The sequence below is a fragment of the Tachypleus tridentatus genome, chromosome 1, assembly GCF_004210375.1.
Source record: "Tachypleus tridentatus isolate NWPU-2018 chromosome 1, ASM421037v1, whole genome shotgun sequence".
Lineage (NCBI taxonomy): Eukaryota > Metazoa > Arthropoda > Merostomata > Xiphosura > Limulidae > Tachypleus > Tachypleus tridentatus.
In genome coordinates, this window is record NC_134825.1 from 126,319,289 (window position 1) to 126,344,365 (window position 25,077).

The 25,077-nt window shown below is 34.6% G+C and overlaps 2 protein-coding genes across 7 annotated transcripts in view; one reads left to right on the forward strand and one right to left on the reverse strand.

Annotated features, from left to right (window-relative positions):
• The window catches only part of LOC143222893 (uncharacterized), a 198,753-nt gene that overhangs the window by 39,914 nt on the left and 133,762 nt on the right, over window positions 1-25,077 (forward strand). For both annotated transcript variants that reach the window (XM_076450040.1, XM_076450050.1), the window contains exon 5: window positions 22,286-22,358. In XM_076450040.1, coding sequence (XP_076306155.1) covers window positions 22,286-22,358 — 73 coding nt within the window. The remainder of the gene's footprint in view (window positions 1-22,285; window positions 22,359-25,077) is intronic.
• LOC143222906 (uncharacterized) overlaps window positions 15,938-25,077 on the reverse strand; it is a 48,993-nt gene continuing 39,853 nt past the window's right edge. For 3 of the 5 annotated variants that reach the window (XR_013012584.1, XR_013012583.1, XM_076450082.1), the window contains one exon: window positions 19,578-19,893. Coding sequence is in view for 2 of the 5 variants with exons in the window: in XM_076450082.1 (XP_076306197.1) it covers window positions 19,673-19,893 (221 nt within the window). In the remaining 3 variants the exon portion in view is untranslated. Of the gene's footprint in view, window positions 16,283-16,502; window positions 19,894-20,110; window positions 20,387-21,115; window positions 21,581-25,077 lie in introns of those variants that run through there. The other 2 variants (XR_013012582.1, XM_076450077.1) reach the window with 2 other exon arrangements.

Here is a 25,077-nt window from a genome sequence, read left to right on the forward strand (position 1 = left end):
GAGCGCCCTAACCACCTAGCCATGCCAGGTTCTAAATAGTTGGTCTTGAAGAATCATCTACTATATCAAATTTTAAATGCTCCCAACTGTTATTTTGTTTCAATAGGCAGGGTCCATCATTCTATTCTCTACAGAAGGACCGACCATAGCATTTGAATAGTTTCTTATATAAATTTCCAGTTTGAAATCTCTTGAAATTAGAAATGATGATTTCGCATTAATTATCTGCATTTGCTCTTCCCATCACTACCAATATTCCGTATTTGTACGGACTGTAACTTCTACTTTGATGTTAAAATGGAAGATATCAAAATAAACCAGTTTACAGTTCTGAAAATGGGGTGTATCAAAACAAGTCAACATACAGTGGTAAAAATTGATGATATCTTGATAAACCACGAAACCATATTAACTGGTGATAAAACTGGTAACACTTAAGTCGATATGACGCCATCTTGGGTTATTGAGACGGTAGTTGGCGGATGGTGCTGTTAAATAACTACACTATAGCATACGAGTTTAGAATTATGAGTAGTTATATACCGATATTCTTTGAGTAACTTTGCACGAAAAGTCTGAAAAAAACAACCCATTTTTACCTTTTTGTTAAAGTCTGGCAGCTGTGTAGTTTGTTTATACGTTCTATGTCAATATGTTTACAGTTTCAGATAAAAAATATTTTGACACTTGCTTAAAAGAGACGCAGTTAGACTATATTTGGTCTTTTGGCGCCCTGGAATTTACACGTGTAAAATGTGAATAATATTTTAATTGTCTGCGAGAATGAGTAGACTCACTGGACGACATTCACGATTTTTTTCCTCTCTGCTGCCTTCTTAGTATAAAATATTTAAAATGTTTGTATCAAAGCTTAGGGAATTTCCTACAAGATTTAATACAGTGTTTATACTGAACTGGTAAACAGCTAGACTTCGAGGTTCCACTACAGATAATCTAAACTGGTAAACAACCGGCCTTCTAAAATAAACCAAGTACTTCTTAAACTTTCTTTGAAGTACCGAGGGAACCGGATGTTCTGAAGTTAATCATCTTTTACTGTAATCCTTCAACTTCATCTCTAATATCCATAAATCTTCCTCTCGGCATTACAATCTCTACAGAGTTTTTTTCCATTGAATATCTTATTAAGTTACCGTTTTTGATGGATTTGTCAGCTATGTTTCTCAAGAGCTTTTGTATGTATAAAACTAAGGTTTAGTCGTTGAAATAAAAGAGGATGACTTATAAGCTCAAATAGCTAATACAACTTACCTCTTGCATTTATTTATATTATGCTTTCCAACTTCTAATGTTGGTTCCCTGTCAATATGTGGCCGTTATACAATGTTTGCAGAAAATTTAGCGTTTTTTCGTAAAAGAATTGTACTGTTTTAAAACTAATTATATGTATTTAAAATATTGGTATGATACAAATGTATAAACTTAGTGTAGCTGGTAGAACTAAACATCTGGACTTTTGAAAGTATTACATCTTTAAAAACAACATTAAGTTTACCTCATATTGTACTTCAAAAAGGCTAATAACTAACAACATCAGAATTACGTTAGTCATGTATATCGTTTAGTTGGGTTCGATGGATTAAAACTGCAGTAATTCCCTTAAATCACAGAATTTCTTTTCCTTATATGATCAGTGCTGTCATATAAAATATTTTTATTTAAAACTCAAAGTGCTGTAGATCAAGGGATACTTACATGTAATATATACATTAATATTTCATCGTATCAGTAATTTGTTAGTTAAGGTTTTACTAACATGTATTTTCTGAAAAGGTCAGACCAGATAAAAAGAAATTGTGCTTCGCACTTTGTGATCTTGGGTGCGTTATAAGAGTGACGGTTCATCCAACTCGTTGGTTACAGTAGTCCAAGAGTAAGCGGTGTGCGTGTTATTAACTACCTTCCTTTCCTTTAGGCTATTAATTCAAATTTATAGATTGTAGCCGCAGATAGGCTTTATGTAGTTTTGCGCATGTCTAGATATTTAAATCAAGTGTTAAAATAAGGCCCACACCCTTCAACGTACAGGTTTGTTCTTCTTGTTTATTTGTTCTTTTAGAAACAGAATAAAAGCGCCATTTCTTGGGTGCATATTTCACAAATGACTGTTATGATGGAACAAAAATTAAATTTTACGTTTTGCATTGTTTCTAATTCTAAAACATTATCGACTGACCCCAGTGTCCCCTGGAGAGTCAGCTGCAAGTTTGCTCCATTACAACACTAAAATTTGGGGTTCGATTCTATACGGTAGACAAAGTGCATATAGCATGTCCCTTTAGCTTTGCAGCAATAATTTGATTTTTGTTTGGATTTAAATTAGCTTTGCACACCACGAGTATCGAAAACCGGTTTCTAGCACTGTACGACTGAGGTGCTGCAGTGAGAGGCCTGGCATGGCCAAGCGCGTAAGGCGTGCGACTCGTAATCCGAGGGTCACGGGTTCGCGCCCGCGTCGCGATAAACATGCTCGCCCTCCCAGCCGTGGGGGTGTATAATGTGACGGTCAATCCCACTATTCGTTGGTAAAAGAGTAGCCCAAGAGTTGGCGGTGGGTGGTGATGACTAGCTGCTTTCCCTCTAGTCTTACACTGCTAAATTAGGGACGGCTAGCACAGATAGCCCTCGAGTAGCTTTGTGCGAAATTCCAAAACAAACAAACAAAGCTGCAGTGAGAAAACCCAGCAATTAGATTTGTTACAGGCCTGGCATGGCCTAGCGCGTTAAGGCGTGCGCTTCGTAATCTGAGGGTCGCGGGTTCGCGCCCGAGTCGCGCTAAACATGCTCGCCCTCCCAGCCGTGGGGGCGTTATAATGTGACGGTCAATCCCACTTTTTGTTGGTAAAAGATTAGCCTAAGAGTTGGCGGTGGGTGGTGATGACTAGCTGCCTTCCCTCTAGTCTTACACTGCTAAATTAGGGACGGCTAGCACAGATAGCCCTCGAGCAGCTTTGTGCGAAATTCCAAAACAAACAAAGATTTGTTACTGTAAGTAAAAATATATTTTTTGACCAATCGCTTAACTAGAAAATTAAACATTGCATTAAGTTCGAAAACATTGACGCTAAATTTTATCTGTTATACATAAAGTAAACTTGAAGAGGCTAGGCACAAAAGATATTTTTGAAATAACTCAGCACACGTGGTCGGCCGATCAAAAACAGCGGAGAATCAGATATAAAACAACCAGTACGTTTTGAATCAAATACTTAGTTTCCTGTTACCGAATCATTCATTTTCTATACCTTTTTTTCACAATTTTTGTTCGTGAACGACCTTAAGTTGTTCGTTCCGTTTAGTTTTAGTGACATTTGTTTCTTGCATATTACGTTGTTTTAAAACAAAAATTACAAGATATGCAAGATCTTATGCATCTTGATCATATATATATACATATAAATAGTGATAAAAATTCGTTAGTCTTGACTCAAATCCACACAATAGAGTAGCTATCTTCGTGTAGAATCGAACTCCGGATTTCAACAGTTCCAGTTTTTATAAAAATACTTTGTCACCGGTTATCAACTCTGAGGCAGAGGCCGCCTGCGTCGCTTTAAAACACATATTAGTATACATTGTTTGAACAGTTAAGCAAAAATTAAGATCAAAAACAAGGACTGCGTTGAAAACAGCAAATCCGAACTGTTTTGAACGACACTTTAATGAACAGAACAGGCCCAAACAAAACAAAATTGAAGATGATGCATAACTTAACAGGATCCCCAAAGTAAGGATATAATGCAGTATAATAAAAGCAAACAAACGGGGGAGCCCCAAGTTTTGGAAGTGATTGTGGAAGTAGGACCCTCATTGAGATGGAAATATACTGTCTACCAATTATAAACTTCATTCACCAGTATCATATGTTAAAGAAGACAAGATTTAAAAAAAACAACAGAATTAGTCTTGTTTGTTGTGAATTTCACGAAAAGCTACACAAGGGTTATCTGCGCTGGTCGTCCCTAATTTAGTAATAAAGGACCGTAACGTTATAACGATCCCACGACTAAAAGGGGGATATGTTTTGATAAGAGATTCGAACCCTTGACACTCGGATTGCGAAACAAGCAGATTAACCATCAAGCCATGCAGGGTCTTAAAAATTTATCAAAAGACTAAGTTAGGAGGAGAGCAAGCGTGGGTGCTGAAACCCCTAACATTCCATATCTGTATCACCCACTCCTTCCTGCCTGCTGACACGTTCTGGTAGTACGACTCCTGGTGTTGGTATTCCACTCTCAATTATAGGAGTACAGTCCAAAATTAAGTTAAATAACAGTACAGTAGATAAATTATATATATACTCTTCAAAAAAAGAAACGCAAAAGGCAAAATTTGAGACATATTGTTAACACGTTTATTCCGAGTAGTTCTGTATGACATGTGTGAAACTTTGCACATTCACTGCTGAACATCCAAAGTCTGCAAAGGCGAAGTCCACGCTCACTACTTGAAGTTTAACGTCACTCAACGTCAATAACGTGTATGCCCCCCGTGAGCATCAATAACTACTTGGCATCTCCTGCCCATGGAAGCGATGAGATGACGAATCACATCCTGTGGAATGGCTGTCCACTCAGCCTGCAAAGCTGCTGCAAGCTTAGGTAGAGTCTGCGGTTGAGGTTGTCGCCGTCGCAGACGTCTGTCCAACTCGTCCCAAAGATGTTCGATGGGGTTTAAATCTGGTGATCTGGAGGGCCAGGGAAGAACGTTGATGTTGTGGTGTCTCAAGAAGACAGTGATGAGTCGGGCTGTGTGAGTACGGGCGTTGTCATGTTGAAAAACGTCGTTGACGTTTACCATGATGGGTTGCACATGGGGCCTAAGAATCTCGTCGACGGTTGCGTACGGTCTGATCGGAAATTTTACGCAGCCCTGGTATGGTTGAGGCAGTAGACGTCGCAGTGGTAGTCCTATCCCGAAGGTGACGTAACCGGATATAGCGATCTTGTGCGGGCGTGGTCACACGAGGTCTGCCAGATCGTGGACGGTCACGAGTTGATCCATGTTGTTGGTGACGATTCCATAGCCTTGTGATGGTGCTTGGGTGGACATTCACAGCTCTGACAACATCTGATCGAGATTCGCCTGCTTCCAAGCGACCAATGGCGTTGTTGCGTTGTGCTTCAGTCAGTCTTGGCGTAACTGTATTGCGTGTCGGTGGCTTAACACTGAGCTATGGAAACCGAGAACCCGTCACTTTTATAGGGATTTTGCACATGTTGCACTTGCAGAACATGCAGATCTCTCAAACAAATTTATTGGACACGCATGCGTTTTGGCGAAAATCCTATGTTTTCCTCCGTTTTCAAAGTGCACAACTTTTATTGTCATTTTGGTCTGACAATCAGTGCCTTAACACGTGTAACATCACATACTCTGAGTTTGTAACGTATTACATACATTTCTCTTTAAAATAACAAAAATATCCCTTTTGCGTTTCTTTTTTTGAAGAGTATATATAAAAACTCAAATAAGTTACCTATACTAGCAAAATTCCCAACCACCAGCCGTTAAAATTACTCGTCGAGTCCGCTGGAGGCACAAACTTTCAACCCTTACGTGAGCCTTTATATATAATAAAGTATTCATCCGCATAAAAATAGTGTCAATTTTTAAACGACTTTATTAAAAACTAAAAATACTTATAGGAAGCTTCAAGCAAAACTTCTTAACTTTTACTTCTCTATAATTTTTAACATTAATCGCAAAATATTTTATTAATGTTATTTAATGTTTCTTTCTTAAATTCATTAAATATTAATTTTTGCATTTAATACAAATTTTACAAAATCTAAATAATTCTGAAGTTGTAGTAGTTATAACAGAAGAGTATGGTACATTAATATGAAAAGAAGGTAGTCGTATATTAAAAAATAAAAATATTTTCTTTCATCAAAAATATTTAGATTATCATTATCAATTATTTTAATTAATAAATCTAAATAATGTGTCTCTATACCAGAAATTGAAGTATTTTCAATTTCTAATTCTACTGGATATATAGTATTAAGAAAATTGTTTATCTCGGGATCATATAGGTATAATTTAAAGTAAAAAAATTCCGGATTTATGAATTTTTTTCTTAACCTATTCTCATGAAAATAAAGATATACATTTACTATACAAGTAGAAGGATTAGCTCCAATTGGAACTATGGCCAGGTGGTTAAGACGCTCGACTCCCAATCTGAGGGGCGTGGGTTGGAATCCCCGTCACACCAAACATGCTCATCCTTTCAGCAGTGGGGACGTTATAAGGTTACGGTCAGTACCACTATTCGTTAATAAAAGAGTAGCCCAAGAGTTGTCAGTAGGTGGTGGTAACTATCTGCCTTACACTGCAAAATTAGGGACTACTAGAGCAGATAGCTCTCATGTCGCTTTGCGCGAAATTCAAAACAAACCAAACCGTTTCTCTTAGTGTAATATATATCCAAAACCTTTTCATTTTAATAAAGCTTGAGAAGAAAAAGTAATGTAAAGGCATCTCAAGAAAACTATTAGATGTTTTTGTTATTTAATAAAAAAAGAGAAGAAATGTATTATATAGAGGGAGAGACAGTAAATTAAATAGTTCATTGCGTTTGTTACGTACATAGATCATGAAGTATGATATTACAGTTGACTGTGTAAATATTTTATTTTTGTATGACAAGTTTATGTTAGTGTAAAAATTCTGTAAAAGAAATTACTGTTGTGTTTATAGTTTCGAGGTATAAACTAACATTTATTGGCAGAGATGTACGAAGGGTAGTGTGAGCGGTGCGTCTGCACAGAGTGATGACCCATAGGGGTCACGAGTTTGCAAAGCCAGTTGTAGATTAGATTTTTTGAGGGGTGCAAAATTTATATCTCGCACAGGGCGCCATCAATCACTGGTACGGCCGTATTTCTGGGCACTTTATCAAATATTATTTTTAATTGTGTTTAATGCAAGTTCTACAAATTACTAAGAGCTAGCTTTCACTGGCAGGTTTTTTTATTTTTATTTTTATTGACGCTTTTCCCTATTACCAAGAAATATGTGACGCAAAGAGAAACATTGTGAGGTTTTGGAATGTTGCCAAAAGCACTCTCGCACAAATCTCAATATCACACGCTATTTGTTTGCCACATTTAACGTTCGTGGTTTAGAAGCACGTGCATAAAGGAACGAATAGCGAAAGCTGCTGCCTTCAGTAATTTATTTTGGTGCCTAGAACAAACTAATTGTGTTACCATGTTATATACTAATCCGAGCAGTGCTCGAAATGCTTCTTCTTGCGCGCGGATACAGTCATCTCAGCCATTCACGAATTATTCATATGTGACGTCTTGCACAAGGTAAGCCTGACGTCACTGAGTGAACAGGTCATTTCCGTTTCTCTTAGCATAAAATATCCAAAACATTCTTATGTTATGAAAGCTTTAGAAGAAACGGTAACGTAGAGGTATCTCAAGGAAAATATTAGGTCCAGAAAATTATTAATGTCAAGTAGGCATGACTTCCTCACACTTATTATTAGTCGATTAGTAACAATGTCATTTAACAAAAAAAGGAGGAGTAAAAGAGATATCATAGATCAAATTATAAATTTACTAGAACATAATTATTACTTATAAATTGGAGTTAATTATGTTTAGTTGTGTTTATTTGTCTATTCATACTCTGAGTTTTTGTATACTAGACTGATTATTGCCATGACTTTTATTTGGGTTAACTGTCATCGTGTATGATATATTAATGCAACAAGGGGAGACGTAGTTATTCTAGATTCGTTAGTTATTTATTTAACAGACCTAGTAATGGATCTAAATATAAAGGATAATAATACTGTTTGTTGTTTTAGTATTATTAACTAAGATACCAACAAGCAAGTGTTGGCTTTCATTAGTTATTTTGTCAATTTAATTTGATCTTTCACCAGCTGCATTCTAATAATCTTTAAAAGGCCTGAAACGTGTATTTCCAGTCGAACAGTCGCCAACTGACCCATTAATTGTTCTCTTTAGCAACGGTTTCAAGTCGTACTTTATATGTGATATTTCCAACTTGTTTCTACTCCTTTGTTCTCGTTTAATTTGCAGGCTATCGTCAATTTTTTGCATTTTTGTTGCTTTGGTATGAACAAGTAGATAGTTATTCGTATAATGATACGCAGAGAGTCCATAGTTGATATGTTGCCATTTATATGTCGCTTTCCGTAAACAAATATTATGAATTGTCTTTAATAAGACTTTCACGTTTGTTTGGCAAAACACAGTAATTAAAATTAACAAATAATTAATTAAATGCCACCTTTTGTAGAGGTAAAATATTAAAACCGGAAATCCAGTGTTAAATACTTGTACAATAAATAAGCTTTATTGAACCCAGGATACAGCCCTAAAAAGCCTGCATGTTTCAGTGGTGTTATCAAAATACAAATATTTGTAACGCTAAATGAAAGACAAAGTTTAATATTAAATCTGAAGAAAAATGAGAAAAGTTGTTTTTTTATTACTATTATTTATGCCAAACCTACATTGATGTATTTTACAATAGCCAAACAAACTCGAAGCTCGCATAAAATCCATGCAGTTTTACATCTACGTAGTAGCGCCCTATCGGGCATGTTTGCAGACTTCCAACGCTAGAAACCGGGTTTCAGTACCCATAGTGGTCAAAGCACAGAGAGCCCATTTTGTAGCTTTGTGCTTAATTCTAAACAACAAAAACATCCACTGGTTTAAAACTTTGTGGAATATTTACAAAACCATAAAAATTCCTTTAAATTCGGAACATTAAGCTAAGTCGTACGCTAACTTAACCTGTCAAGTGATGGGATAGTATCAACAGTATCTGCTAAGTTCGAGACACTATAACTTCTCAACCAGTTATAACTAAACTAAACTACCTTGCATCACATAAACACGTTTTGTTTTTGGCTTCCTCCTGTGAATACCACTTGCTCATCCGTCGTTTCGAGTTAACAAAATGTAAAATTTGAACCACAACATCCAAATATATTTTACTTTATGAACATAAAGTGTAGTTGTTTACGTGGTTTTATGCTGATACTGCTTTTCTTTTAATGTTTTTAAAGAAGAATTAACCGAAAAAAGAGAGGTTGAACAACAACATTTTCAATGGAAAAACAGTAGAAAGGAACTAATTATGTATACTGGATTTGCGGTTGTAAACCTGAATAAGAACTGGTTACTATAGACTTAAACACAGTGTCGTTGCTTAATACTAGATTACGTGACTTTTTTTCTGTAGGACCTTTGCTATAGTAATATAATCAGTGATATAATAAAGCACATAACAGCTTTGCCTGTTGGTGCCTTATATGGAAAAAGTGATTTATTACTTGAAGAATATATGCTATTATCACACTGGTGTCCTTATAGTTTTTAGTTAATCGGCCACATCAAAGTAGCTCATGAACAAGATGTTATCTTTACCATATATATTATATTGTATTGCTGTTTATTATTTACACTTCTAACTACCACATTGGAAATATAAAGGAATCTCTTTGATTTTCTCTGGAGTCTAGACCATTACAATCACTAGGCAGTCCATTAAACAAGCTGAGCATGAAAGCCACACAAGTGCATGATTAGGTTAAACTGGTTTTCTTCTTGTAATTAAGTTTAAACAGGTTCAATAACCCAGTGAAAGTTTAATTATCTCAAATTAGTGGATGTTTGTACTTGTGTGTAGTTGGGTAAAACCTGCGATGTTTGTAGTTATGATTAGTTGGGTCATACTGGTGCATGTTTGTGGTTTATATTCAATTAGGTCAAACTAGAAGCGTGTTTGTATTTATATTCAGTTAGGTCAAACTGGGACCATATTTATAGTTATGTATAATTTGGTCGCACTGGTGCATGTTTGTAGGTATTTCTTAATTCGGTTAAACTAATGTAGATTTCTGTATTTGTATTTTAATTAGGTCAAACTAATACATCTTTGTAATTACGTTTAGTTAGGTCAAATTGATGCATCTTTGTAGTTGAGTTTAATTAAGTCAACTGTTAGCTTAATTATATCAAACTGATGCATATTTCTCTAAATTAAAATAGGTCAACCAGTCGCAATTAAACAAATTTAATGTTTTTTGTTTGAGTATTGTAATCATTATTAACTACCCAAACGCATCAAATACGAGCGTCATACCTCCTTAGAGAGGTCTTAATATATTTATTTATATATATTGCAACGTTTTTTATGTAAAATAAAAAATATTTTTGCAACACCAGGCATTCAAACTATGTAAGTGTGTAACAGTGTGAAAGATGTCTACATTTTCACTCCTGTCTCGTTAGGTATAAAATCGTGTTTCAATGTCCCAAACTTGGCCAAAAGCTACTGGTTTTCATTCTCCCCAAGAACTATAGTACGGTCTCTCGCCTGGTTAGTTACGTGACACCGTATCCATAACTGTGTTGTAAGACACGAACGTTTTTATGTATATATATGTAACCGTAATAATGTTTTTCATCCAACATCACGAAGTTTATCCAAGCTCGTGCTCCAGAGTTTCACTTCACACCGGATGTTGAAGTGACCCACACTAATTAGCTCTATGCTGGCAACGTAACTGTCACAATGTTCTGTTGTTTTAGTTCGTTTTTATGTTTATTATGAGTTAACACTTTTTTCCGGAGCCGATAGTATATCGGGTTATCTTCCGCACGTGAGAAATTTAGGTATTCTCTTACAAAAATGGTAATAAGAGTGATGAAAGAACAGGATCGAATAGCTTAGTCGGACAAAACTTAATTTCAAAATGTTAATTATTTAATTTATTTCACATTTGCTGTATGCAGAAATATGCAAGAAGCTATGTGACGACTCTTGGATATATGTGGATTTCCTACGTGTGTGTGGGAGGAGAGAATTACGGACTTTTATTTTCTTGTTTTTTAATATTTAATTTAATAATATCTGAGTTGGCGAAGTAAGTGAATTTTCAATAAAATGTTAAAAGTGAATTTAATAATATCAAATGTCATGAGTAAGGCATGTTTGCTAAGGCCAGTAGAAGAACAGTAGATTATAAATATTTCAAAGAAGACAGACGAAAATATTTATAATAAACGCAAATGCGACATTTTAAATATACACACACGCGCGCGCGTTTATGTGTTAACTGCACTACAGCGATATGAGTTTCTGCAACAGTGAAGTAGCAGTAAAGAGAAATCAAATCCTAGAATAAATACGTTTGTCTGCAAAGCCACTAAAACAAAAGATTCATCGAAAGAGTCAGGCCCATCCTGTATAGTGGAACACAACTGTGCTTTATTAATGCATGTGGTAAAAGCCTAGTCTGGTAACGTAACTATTAAATTGCACTTGCACGTTAGCTTTCTTTAAAAGAACTGAAAAGTTAAGAAAACCTCTCCAGAAAAAACTTCAAATACAACGGTTTTGGCTAACGATGACTTTCCACGTGTAGCAGAAACGGAAGTTACGTAGTCGGAATAAGCACGCCCTGTGTGCATGTGTTTTTTGTAGAATGTCTGTCTGTATTCGTATGCAGAATAAATAATTAGCACCGTTGTTTTACTAACTATATGCAGAGGATGCCTACTTAAATGTTGAACAACAGTTCGTAATTTATCTCAAAATAAAATACAAACAAGTTGTGTAAACGGTTTAAGGAAGGATGTTTTTATATGTATCCTTGGGTCTATTTCTTACATTAATAATTTTCCAGTTTATTCTAAATTGCCTACAGAGTTTATATATAGGTTAGTCAAAACGTAACTTCACACATTTAACGCAAAATATTTAATAGAAGAGTAACGTACATAATTTAATGGCTGATAACAAAACAAACGGAGGACTGAAAAGTAAAATGTACATCGGTTACACACACCCCTCCAGTAGCACAGCGGTATGTTACACACACCCCTCCAGTAGCACAGCGGTATGTTTGCGACTCGCACTGCTAGAAACCGGGTTTCAATACCAGTGGTAGACAGAACACAGATAGCTCATTGTGTATCTGTGTGTTTAATTACAAACAACATCCACCTGGGAGAAACTTTAAATTAAATGATTAAGTTCAGTGAAAGATTTTCTTTAAAACATCGCTGTTACAGAAGTTCAGTAACAACTAATTGTTTTCGTTCTGAACAAATTGTAGCGTGCTTATCGTATCTAAAGTGTTAAGTACTTTTTGTTTATTCGATACTGATTATTTCAGTACCACCAAACTGGATGAAAACACCTTAATCTAATGATAGTAGTGAGCTTTTTGTTTTAATTACAAGCTGTGTTTTAATTACCACTTGTAACTTATCGATACCTCTAATACCCAAAAGAAACCTGAATGTCACCGATATGTATTTTTAACGCATGGCATTAATCAAACAAGAAAAGTAATATCACCTTGAGGAAGTCGAAACTCTCAATTTTGACACACATCAAATATCACGTGAAAAATTAAACTAGCATACGTCAACTTGCAAACCCCGCATTAGCTTGTCTCAAAAGAAAAAAACACGTAGCTTTCGAATGTTATCAAAAAACGTATTTTCAATATAACTCCACAAAAGAAGGTCAGCGATAAATTGGTATAACATTTTTTTAGCTGTTGAGATTTTTCTTAAGCCAACAACATAAATAAACAGGTTTTAAGTATCGGAACTCTTTGAATAAGCAGAATATTATCTTGTTGCCTTTAGTTACCTATATGTTTATCTTCGACCGCGATGTATATGTGATGGATGGGGGTGCAAACGATGTTCACTTTAGATGTTCTGGAGGTAAGCTATAGAAGTTTCTATGCCAGATGAAGATATGTATTGAAGGTCGGTCCTTAAACCGCTAGGTCTCTGGACGCAGGAGTAAAAAAAACAAAAGCTTCGAAGACGAGTTGAGTACAGTAAAGACGTCATGAACTCTAAATGCTGGCTAATAAATGTTTAGCTTTGAGGTAGATCAGCCTGCTGTCTTAAATGTCAACTGACAAGTTGAAGAGTCCTTAGAACGATATAGTTGTTGCAAGATTAAAAAGAACTTGGAATTGAACAGCTTTGATTTATATATGCCGTTTATACTTAGAAAAAATTAAGACACTTTAGAAAAACCAAAAGTAGTTTTAAAGACAAGAAAAAGACACGTCGCTATAATTCATATGTAAAATGAAAGCGTAGGCTAGACCTTTGGTACAGCTCTGGATTACGCAGTAGGGTTCGAATCCATGCGATACCGCATAAAAAAATCTCTCAGTTTAGGCTGTGTGCGCGTTATAAGATATACAGTCTGTCCCTTAATGTGGATGGTATATTGTAGAGTGCTTTTGACTGACTGTCTTCCCTCTCTCAATAACTCAATTAGGGACGACGACAAACAGCTTTAGTTGCCTTCCCATAAAATACACAATAAACTATATAAGACTTAGCAGTATGAAGGTGCATTATCTTAACACGTCCTAGAAGAGCTTCCGATAACTTAGTCTACATAATATAAAATCGGTGATTTTAAAAACTTTATTCAATGTGTTTTTATTAACATGAAATAGAACTTGGAAACTTGTGAGATTGCTAATTATTTAATAATAGCCAAACTCCTTGCATTTCATTAGATTTTTTTCTAAATTATGATTATAGAACATACCATTTTTATATTTCTTTTAACCTCCCTCGTGGTTCAGTGATAAGTATGAAGATTTACAAATCGAAAAACTGGTTTTCGATATCCTTGAATCCCTGTATAAAGACGAATCTCGAAAAATTTAATTTTAATTTGCGTAAATTTCCAATGAAATAATGATTGTATATGAACATTAATTCCTCACCAGAGTTTTCACTAAAGTATGTCATTATAACACAAGCTATGTCAATAGATCACAAATTTATAATATTCTAATATACTGCTGAGGGTACGATAAATGGTTAAATGACATAAAATATTAAATTCAGTAATTATTAACGTATTATCGTTGTTCTTTGTTTTAAGCAAATCATTTTGTTTTCAACGTTTGCAAGGCAAACCATAAGTTTAAACACAGACGACGACTGATGCAACTCCAGAAAATAAAATACTTTAGTTAAGCCTGATGTTTCGACGTATGCCTTTTTCAGGGGTTAAACAACGTTGTAGCTTCCTACATCTGTCTAGTATTTAACTGAGGGAAGCTAGAATCGGACAACACAAGTTTGAAATTCTTTGAGTAAATCAAGGGCGGAAAACTTCTCAGTAACTAGCTAAATTAAGATAGTTACATTGTGTAATCCTGACGTTTCGCGATATGCCTTTTTCAAATGCTACCTAGAAATATGGCATTTTCACTATATAGTCTTGATGTTTCGAATTATGTCTTTTTTCAAATATTAATTAGAAATAATAATTAAGACAGTTCCTTTGTGTAATCTTAATGTTTCTGGGTGTCTTTGTCGAAATGTTATATAACTGACGATTAAGACAGTTACACTGTGTAATCCTGACGTGTAGAATACTATTTGCAAATGTTCTTATAGTTACATATATAAGAGCTGGGAAGATTTAGTCTGTGACATCAAGGACCTAGAAGGGCCATTCCGAAGTTTCGGGTTCGGTAAAATATAACCTATTTTAGCATTACACTAATTGTAATTTCTATATATTAAAATCACTTATATGAAAGTATTCGAGCTATTTTATTTAGGAACTGTGTTTTAAGACAGCTACGTTGCATACAAAGATTTTTATATCCCTACTTTAAATTCCTCACACGTCACATCTTTAGTAAACTAGTAGGAAGGAACTTGTAACATGGAGAAATATTTAGTTAGCTTACTGAAAGATTTGCTGATAGTTCTTTAAATTTAAAGAAATTTATACCACATTTAAGTCCCATTATGTTGCATATGGCAGTAATAGTTTGTATTTCTAAAAAACAAAAACTATAAAGTTCTCTGTATATACATATTAGAGCAATTACTAAAAGGGACATTTCCTGATATTGGATGGTTGCCTAGCTGTACTGATATCCACATAAATCAAACTATGTAACCTCGTTATCTCGCTCTTAATCTTGTGGCGGATGATTCTTGAATCTTAAGTTTCTGTCTGGGGCTGTTCCAATCAGAATTAATTTTGGTAGGCGCTACCAGATGACTGTTTGGCTGATTTCCTTTTTGTAAGTTAAAGTCGAAATTAACTGGATTGAGGGGAAACAAACGGCGTTTATACGAACTGGTGGATTCTGCCAAGAGTCCAAATTGACTTATTTAATAAGGAACCTAGTTTTACTTCTTTTGTTTTTATAATCGTACAATATTGAAATGTTAGATATGATTAAATGTGTGTTTGAAAGCACATATTATTTAATTAAAACTATTTTTTTACCATTCACTATCCATTGTCATATGTTTAAAGGTGATGTACTATTATTTAAACAGTTACATTCCTGTTTCTTTAAGGATATACATCTGAACAGTCAGTTCGTCGTAATAGTTCTAAATGCTTCGATGGATCATAACTAGTTGGTGTTAGTATCATACCTTTGAACTTAGTATCCATAAGTCCTTTATTCACCATATGCCTCGAATCCTTAAACTTCAAGTTTCTAATGGTACTAGGAAGTACAGTTTCAAAATTAGTTTTTGTAGTTTGGATTTTTTTTCAATTTGTAGTGATGGTCTTTTCCTGTTATTTATTTATTAAGTTTTTTATTAATCTAGAATAAATAAGTTTTTTGTAACTTTTTTGTAGTTCTATTTAAGAAAGCTTTTAGCAACCATGTTAACTTGATTATACATTGAACAATCTATAATTAACTGTGACATGATATTCACGTATTACTCGAATACTTAATGTATTTTAAGTTATTAGCGATAAGCAAAAGATTATATTAAACTTTGGAAACTATCTCTTCAAATTTAGTCAAAAAACTCTTAAAAATACTACCATATCCCGAAAACTACTAATCCAATGACTTCATTTATTTCGATCATAACAACATTAGAAAAATGCAGTTTACAACGTAATTATTCGATAAACCATATGTACAATAACTAGGTTTACTGCTGTTTGCACTTCTGTTAGCAATATTACCGGTAAACTCCCTTAGCTTATTATGCTTCTTCCTGCTAAATCTGTCTATATGAACGCTTCAAGATCACTTTCCATTTTAGGCCCGACGAGATGTTTGTGGCTTTAATTTGTACTAAATGTTAGGTTCTCTTCTACAAATTCGTCTGCGTACAAAACTATCGAATCCTTTCTCCAGTCCCGACCAGCAAGCAACATCGTATCGCCTGTGCCTCGAAAACATCGGTCTTTGTTAAATGGTTGTCTTGCAAAAGAGAAACATTTCAATTCGTTATTGAATGTTCGTAATTTCATGAAAAAACAAAATGGTTTAAACGTATGTTGCTGCTGTCTTTCATTAATCTTTTGCCAAGGCTTACTCTCGACGTTATAGCTATACATATGTAGTCGCGCACATATTAACAATTTATGTACCATCGAAATCTAGTTTTACCTAAATTTAAGTCTTTCCACGTCAACATTACCTCCACTTTCTTCGGTTGACTATTCAGTCCCTTAATGTTTGATTAGTTCTCCACCAGATGCCACTACTATTCTTCGGTAAATTCAGTGATTAGTTGATTCGTGAGGACCCATATTCTTTGCCTGGTTTTTCCGTACGTTATGTTTTTATTGCGGTTCACAATTCAGAAGAATATAGTATAAAATTTAGATACAGCTTCCACATTCTATACCGATCGGTCACCTCGGCTTTATATTCTAGTATTACCAAATCTCTGTTGTTATCTGTAATTATAAGTTCTACGTCTACCTCCACCTTTTCCAGCAGCTTCGTGTTTGGATACCTCACTTACTTCATAATTTGCTGAATCTTCGCCATCAGTAGAACAGAAAAAGGATTACTTTTGTTTGTTTGTTTGAATTTCGCGCAAAGCTACTCGAGGGCTATCTGCGCTAGCCTTCTCTAATTTTGCAGTATAAGACTAGAGGAAAGACAGCTAGTCATCGCCACCCACCACTAACTCGTGGGCTACTCTTTTACCAACGAATCATGGGATTGACCGTCACATTCTAATGCCCCCTCACTAGACATTTTTTTAATTCACTCGTGATCAATCTAAACATTGTTTACAGTTTTTCCCCTGACTAATTTACTTACCCTTACTTCACATGTTGAATGTAAAACTTCAACATCGCATCTCGTATTTTATACGTATTAAAGTACACATTTTTATTAAGAATCAATTTTATATTCATTTGTGAAATACTCAAAATATACATTGTAATTTTTATATAACTTAAATTGTTTTCTAGGAAGTAAAAAATAAAAGTACAGAATTTCAGTATAAGCGTGAGATGACATTTTGCGTTAATTCCCTTGGCATATAAGTTGAAAGGCCCACTTTTATTTCTAAAAATACATCGCTTTACTTGATTGTTAGTATAAAATTAATCAACGTGTTGGGCGATAGTTTAGTTTAGAGTCGCAACTTATTGAATATTCCTGCTTTTAACATATTATTGGAAAAAATAATAATATACTTAAATTCAAAAGAAGGAATTTCCAAACTTGACCTTTGTTGGAAACTATTTTACTCAAAAACTCGCTATTATTAAACGTTTTTTTTTTTTTTTTAGTTTTTAAATACGTGTACGTCAGTGTCTGTGACATCAGACTTCCTGGTCTGCGTTAGGTTTTTGTCATTTATTTTAAGAAACCTTGTGATTATTCGCAGAATTTTTTTTGAGACATGTCTATTCACAGAACTGAGGAGCTTGGTTCTTATTTTTCTTGTTTTTTTTTTCAAGTACCAAGGTCACTTTATTCTTTGGAAATCAGAATTAATTTGATGACTAAAGTTGTTTGCGACAATAAGTGTATAACTGTAATTTGTCTGGACAGTTTCTACATTTTGTTTCTGAAAATGAGTAAGATGTCCTGTTTATGTTTAGATCCTCCTTTTATTCACTGTAAGTTATCACTTGCTTCCAAAATATGAGCTCTTTGTCAGTAGTGAATGTTGAATCCCTAATAAGCAATGAGTATGAACTTCTCATGAGCAGTAAAGATTATTTTCTCCCCTTAAAAGTATTGTACATCTAAACCCCTATAAGCAATGAGTATGGAAACATAGAATGGGGATTCTTCATAAGCAGTGAGTATGAATTTATGTATAGTGAGTATGTGTTATTAATTAATAAACATTTAATAAACAATTTTGAAATATTTCGTGTTTATTCTAAGAAACAAGTCTAAGCACGTTTGTGTTTTATAAACGATAAAAATTATCATTGAACATTCCACTATATACTTGATTATATAAAATGAGTTTTCTTATTCAGTTAACTCATGAACTAGGTTTCATTGCCTTGTGCTATAATTAACTTCGGTTGTGAATTATGAACGTATTTCTTCTGTTTGCTATAAATGTTATCGATTCTATCAAGAGACACACCCTATCCAGTAGGTCAGCAGTAACTTTATGAACTTGTAATGTTAAAATCTAGAGTTCGATTCCCCGCATATACAGCCTGTTGTAGCTTTCCACAAAAAGTAATAAACTCTCAAGAAACAAAGGTTGGTATGGTCGACCAATCAGAAACCATAAAAGTTTATCGGTATGTGATGAACGTTTTGTTTTTGTTTGTGCACATAAAATCACGTAAACAATTATAAGCCAAATTACGTGAAAATCGAACTGTACTTTAATCAGTAGAATAAACGCATTCATATGTTTAGAAATAAAATATAGACAGTTTCCTCCCTAATTGTTGGTCAAATCTCAATCGAACAAGAGCTCGTGTATTAATATACTTAATTATACAACAAGCTTCCTTCGTTTTGTGATAGATAGGGCGTTGAGTAAAGAAATAACGTCATAGTCCCTGGTGTTGTGGAATTTAGTTTTTATACTAAACGTCCGAGAACATTATAATCTAGCAGTATTCATACTCAACGCACTGTTCTTTCGCAGTCCCTGACATATTAACTGTTAGCATTCCTAATCGATGCCTTGCTACGTAGTAGCCACCAGTAACGTGGCTTTTGGTCTCGTACTCAACGCTCTCTTTCGTCAGAGTTCCTGATATCATGACTGATAGTATTCATACTCAATACTCTGTAACTTAGGAGATTTTGATGTCGTGGCTGACAGAATATGGGAGTTAAAATAACCTTCTTTTACCTTTGTTATTTATCATCCCCACCTTCTCTTTTTGGTTCGGTGGTCAGTCTGAAAGTGTATAACGCTAAAAACCGGACTTGGATAACTGTGGTGCGCTTGTCCCTTAATAACAAACAAACAAACTCGCGTTATTTAATATTATTTGACAGCTTTTCGTTTTTTACATATAGTAAGTTATCAGCATTTGCTATACAATTCTAAGAAATTACACTATGTAACACAAATTTTGTTCCTGGATAGTATGTGTTATTTCCTAATTGCTTATGTTGTAAAAGTGCAGAAAATGGCTATTATTTTCTTCAAACCTTGCTTTTGTGACCTGGATAGTGAAACTTAGAAATTAACCTATTTTCCATGTAAAAACTGGCAAATTTGCACACATTCATTTACATAAGGTCTGAATAAAACAACATATGGATCAAGATTTACATGTATTTATACTAAAGTTACACAAAAATATTTAGAAGTGAGTAGATTTTCTAGATTTGCTACTGTAATGTAAATCATTTTCACGTATCTGTCGGAGTGGGCACAAGGAGCTCAGGGCAGTATGGCACTTGGACGATGGATGATGGAAGGTACGAATACATGATAGCAGATGCATTCTTGCCAGCCCGACGTTTGGGAGGGTCCACCATGCAGAAGTAGCAATTGCTTGAGTGGTCAGTAGGTTCACGCCAAATTCTTGGAATAGCGAACTTCATGGATCTCTTTTTCCCTCTGTACCATCCTGCAAAAGAACAAAACAAAACTGTTATTATGAAGAATAAATTTGTTTCATCTACAACTAATGTGTAAGAGGTTCATGCGGAATATTTTGTGATATTTTTTCCATAGTGTTGGAAATTTTAAAAATTAATTAAAAGATATATTTAAATTTTAAAAGATCTAACATTTGTGTAATATAAAATCTTGCTATTCAAGCAAGCAAAATTTGTCCGTCTTACCTTCTAGAGTTTTTTTGCGGTGCTCGCAAGTAAAATGAGGAGCCCAGGGTTTGTCTGGATCCCCGACAGCCATGCCGAAATATGCCTTATAGGCTTCACACATTTTGGCAGATGCTGTCACAGAGTACTTTTTCGCACTTGTATTGATAAATTGGCCACATACATAGCAGAATGCGTCTCGAGAATGCTTGCAGCTTCTTGATGCCATCTCTGATAAAACCAGATAGGTCTATGTGTTCACTTAGGCAGCTAGAATTAGACTGAAGTGTTGAGCCCCTGTGTATATATATATATATATTACTAGGGAAAGTTCTAGGAAATTCTGAAAGGTTCTTAAATTATCTAAGTTCTACAACATTCTTGAAAATTCGAGAAAACTCTATCAGCTAATCAGCGTTGAATCTTCTGGAATGTTCTGGAAAATGGGTAAATTTGAAAATTTCATTACCCAGGTCACAAAAGCAAAGTTTAAAGAGAAAACTGGTCTTTTTTCATTTGCTTTAGGCATAAGCAATTGGGAAATAACGCTTTCTGCCGAGGAACAAGAAAAAGTAAAAAAAAATTTATACAGTGGTATAAGTGAAAGTATAGAAGAACGTATAACAGTATATCAACCACTCTATATCTGCTGTATTTAGTGTCGACATAGTGTCGTTCAAAAATTAGATTAAGATTGTCACTTATTATAAGCTTATTTCTAGAATAATTGTTGGCTCCTTTTAGTTCCAGTAAAGTAAAGCTTATTTAAGAGAAAGTTTAGGACTAGGAGACTTCTGTGAAGTGCATCTGCCTCAGAATATTAGTGTCGTTCGAGTTTTCGTCATGAGAAAATCTAATCTGCGCACACAGTTCCAAAATTCCATATACCTCTGAGGAAGATTGCAGTTTACAGAAGCCTCTAATCAGGAATGTGAGGATCTCCAATATCTGTAAGTTAGTGAATCATTAATTTATTATTATTTTTACTTTAGAAACCATCTTTTATAATTCTGGTGAGAAACTAACTGATTTATCTCCACCAAAGTACTGGAGCAATGTGCCAGTTTCTGTGGATTACTTCCTCTCGACCTTCGGAAGGTGAAGTCTAAGATATCTAACTCTGTGTGAGGCTTGTGTTCTAACTTTAGTCTGAAAAGTAACAGCGGCAGTCTGACGAGGGTTGTCTTGTAGATAAGGGATCTTGGGTAATGATTGAATATTGCTGAATGATGATCAAGGACGCCGTGAAGGACAACGCCTTACATCGCATCTGGACAATAAAGCGAATCCTGATGAAGAACAATTTGCATTCTCAGAAAGTGTAGCTTAATTTAATAGTTGTCTTCTATGAAAACTTAAATTTTTAGGGAATTTTATTTCGAGAGCAAACCACACAAATATCTATCATTTAAGCAAATATGAAGTTAGAACTTAGTGATTTATATGATTCCTCATGTTTTTGTGCAACCGAATTGATTTCTAATAGAAACCGAAACACCTCAATAATAGTTACGTACTCTTATTTAACTCGTTCACCCTCTTATTAGATATGAAGAAAACTCGCGTATCAAGTGTCTTAACCCTTCTGCCCTTTTTAGTGTGTGTGTGTGTGTGTGTCATTAAAAGCGTAGCACTTTAAATGACACATTTCCAACAAAAGTAGTGACGCACTTTCAGCATGGTCTGAGAATAAAAGGTTTATTTTCCTCTGCGATTGTGGTCCACTGTAGGAAGCAGAGCTCAAGTGATATGGTTACGATAAGTATTAGTTTACGACTTGCCTACGCTTAATAAACGGAAGTTGGAAAGCCACATCCGGTAAAAGGACACATTTCAAGGACTGTTTCAATCATCCACGTCAATATGATTCACTCGTTTAATGTTGAGTTCTAGAAAATAAAATAAGATTTAAAAACGTCATGCACTAATAATAATATTTTACGTTATTATGTCATCAAATTAATATCTTATCTTTTGTCTCTCTCTCGATATCTCGCGTTTTATGAAGGGTTACTGAATGTCGCATATAGAAAAAAATTATTGTAATAAGAAAATTAACATTTCTAGTGTACGTGTATAAAATAATAATAATAATAAATAAATAAATAATGATAATAAAAAGTGAGATATGTACATGCTTTTAGTTATAAATGGTATAAATGATGCGTAGTCAAGGCTTATATATTGTGTTTACAGGTAGAAAACATCAATGCTTGTCTCAATTTTCTTGACGAGCTCGGGGTTAATGTTATAGACATTACTGCCCAAGGTAAGACAAGTCATTCTTTTGAGTAAGCAAATACAAGTAGTTTATTGAAAGAAAATATTCAATGTTTAATGGTCATAGGTTGGTTTGTAGGTCTTGTTGCGTGTTATATTATGGAGGCTGTGATTGATTACATACCACGCATCACTGAATAATATATCATCACGTAGTTTATGATGCAGTATCAAATACCTTATGTTGCAGCACACAGTTAAAACTCTGATTGTTAAATAATAAAACAAACAAAAGTAAATTAAAGACGCTGCAAAAATTCATAGAATCTCCAAGGTACAGGCTGATATGTGGAATATAAAATGTGCCGGGTTTTGGGGGTTACTGCGGAAGTAGGACCCACATCACGGTGGGGATACATCGTCTACGAGTCTTAATCTCCATTCGCAAGTCTCTCATAAAGAAATTCGTAATAAAAAAAATCAAACAAAATCATTAAAAGAAGTAAAATTTAGGGAAGCGAGATGTGGGTACTCAAACCCGTAACGTCTCTAATCTAAATCACCTTTCACTGACTGAAGACAGTTGAGGGAAGATGACTGCTCTTCAAGGTAGAAGAAAATGGAGGAAAAATAAATAAGGTACTACCACTTAGGAAGTTTGGGGGGGGGGGGTAAGTGAGATAAACTTACCTCTCTAGATTGGCATTCCAGCTCCCATTATAGAGGTAAAGCATTGATTTAATTTAGTAGTACAGCAAATACGTTATACATACTAGTATATATCCTGTAGTAGGATATTATCACAAAGTGACTATTCGATGTGAGTGTACTGTCACCTGGACGGTAAACGTTACGCTGTATTTTATTGTTACATACTTAGTTGTCGAAAATCATGCAGTACTGGTATTATTACACGTTGTTTACTCATTTTTCATGTGGTATTTTATAATGACGTGAGGTACCTTGAGCGGTAAGCTTGAGGTCTTATAACGCTCCAAAATCCACAATATAATTGCTGCTCAGGAAGAATATAGCTGATATCACTTGTACAGTTTTAAATTTAAATAAAATAGATATTTATAAATTTATATGCAAAAACGGCTCGTTTGGGTTGAGAAAATATTTTACATAGAAGAGCGAACAACGTTTCGACCTTCTTCGGTCATCGTCAGGTTCACAAAGAAAGAGGTAACTGACCGGAAGCTGACCACATGTTTGAAAGGGGTTGTGCAACTGAGTGTCGGAACGTAGAGGGCGGTGTTAGATGTTTGAATATATAATTTTATTTATTTTATTATATTAATATAGGTATAAAGGCGTTCCTTTATATTGGTTTATTTTGGGTTTACGTTGTTGTATAAGTAAGGCTTCTTTAATTTTGCGTTTGTTTATGTTTGTTTCTTTATTTAGTATTTGAGTGTTTTCTATGGTTATGTTGTGTTTATTTGACTTGCAGTATTCGAAAACGTGTGAAGGTGACTTTTTATGTTCTTTGAATCTGGTTTTCATTTTTCTACTTGTTTCTCCAATATAGAAGTCGTGGCAGTTATCACATTGTATTTTATAAATAATGTTGGTGTGGTGTTTGTCAGTGTAGTTTTTACATAGTATAGACCTCAGTTTTGTGCCTGGTTTTTGAATAAATTTGGTATTAACTGGAATGTCGTATTTTGTTACTAGTTTTTGCCAAATGTTGGTTATTTGTCTGCTGATGTCAGGAATATATGGTATACAGCAGTATATGGTTTTGTAAGTTTTTTGATTCGTGAGATATATTTACTTTTGTTGGTTGATTTTGCTTTCTGTCTAGGTGTGTGCGTATAATGTTTTCTACGGTTTGTGGAGGAAACTTATTGATGTTGATGAAGTATTGTTTTATTTTGTCTAATTCATCGTTAATTTTATCTGGTGAGCATAGTTTTATGGCTGTGTTTATTTGGTTTCTTAGTATGTTAAGTTTTTGTTTTGTTTCATGTGCTGAGTCCCAAGGAATGTATAGTCCAGTATGGGTGATTTTTCGGTGGATTTCTGTTTTGAATTGTGTATCGGTTCTTGTAATTTTGAGATTAAGAAATGATATTTGATTGCTTTCTTCCTGTTCACATGTGAAGTTAATGTTGGGATGTATAGAGTTAATGTGATTGAAAAAATTAAGTGTGTGTTCTGTAGATTTGAATCCCGCAACCGTGTCATCTACATATCTGTACCAGTATAGTGGTGGATGTAATGCTGTGTTAATTGCTTGTGTTTCAACTTGTGTCATAAAAATATTGGCTAGAACTGGTGATATTGGGTTGCCCATGCTTAGGCCATTTGTTTGTATATAGTTTTGGTTGTTGAACATGAAGTTTGTCTTTATCGTGGTGAATTCTATTAGGGTTGCTAACTGGTTACTGGGAATTTCTATGGTTGGGTTAGGGTCTCGGATATAGAGTTCTAAGGCTATCTTGCAGGCTTCAGTGGTTGGAACTTCTGTAAAGAGGGATGTAACATCGAAACTGGCCATTAAGATTTTATGAGTAAGTTGATTAAGATTAGACTTGAAATTAAAAGAGTCTTTGAATGAGCTGGCTGATGTTACATGTTGGAGAATGCCCATGCTATGTATTTTCCAAAATTGTAATTAAACGATTCATATGTGGACATTATTGGTCGTAATGGACAATCTGGTTTATGAGGTTTGGGGATGCCGTATATTTGTGGTGTGCGTGAGTCGGTTTTACGTAGGTAGGAATAAAGTGTTTGTGAAATTGTGTAGGCTTTTTTCA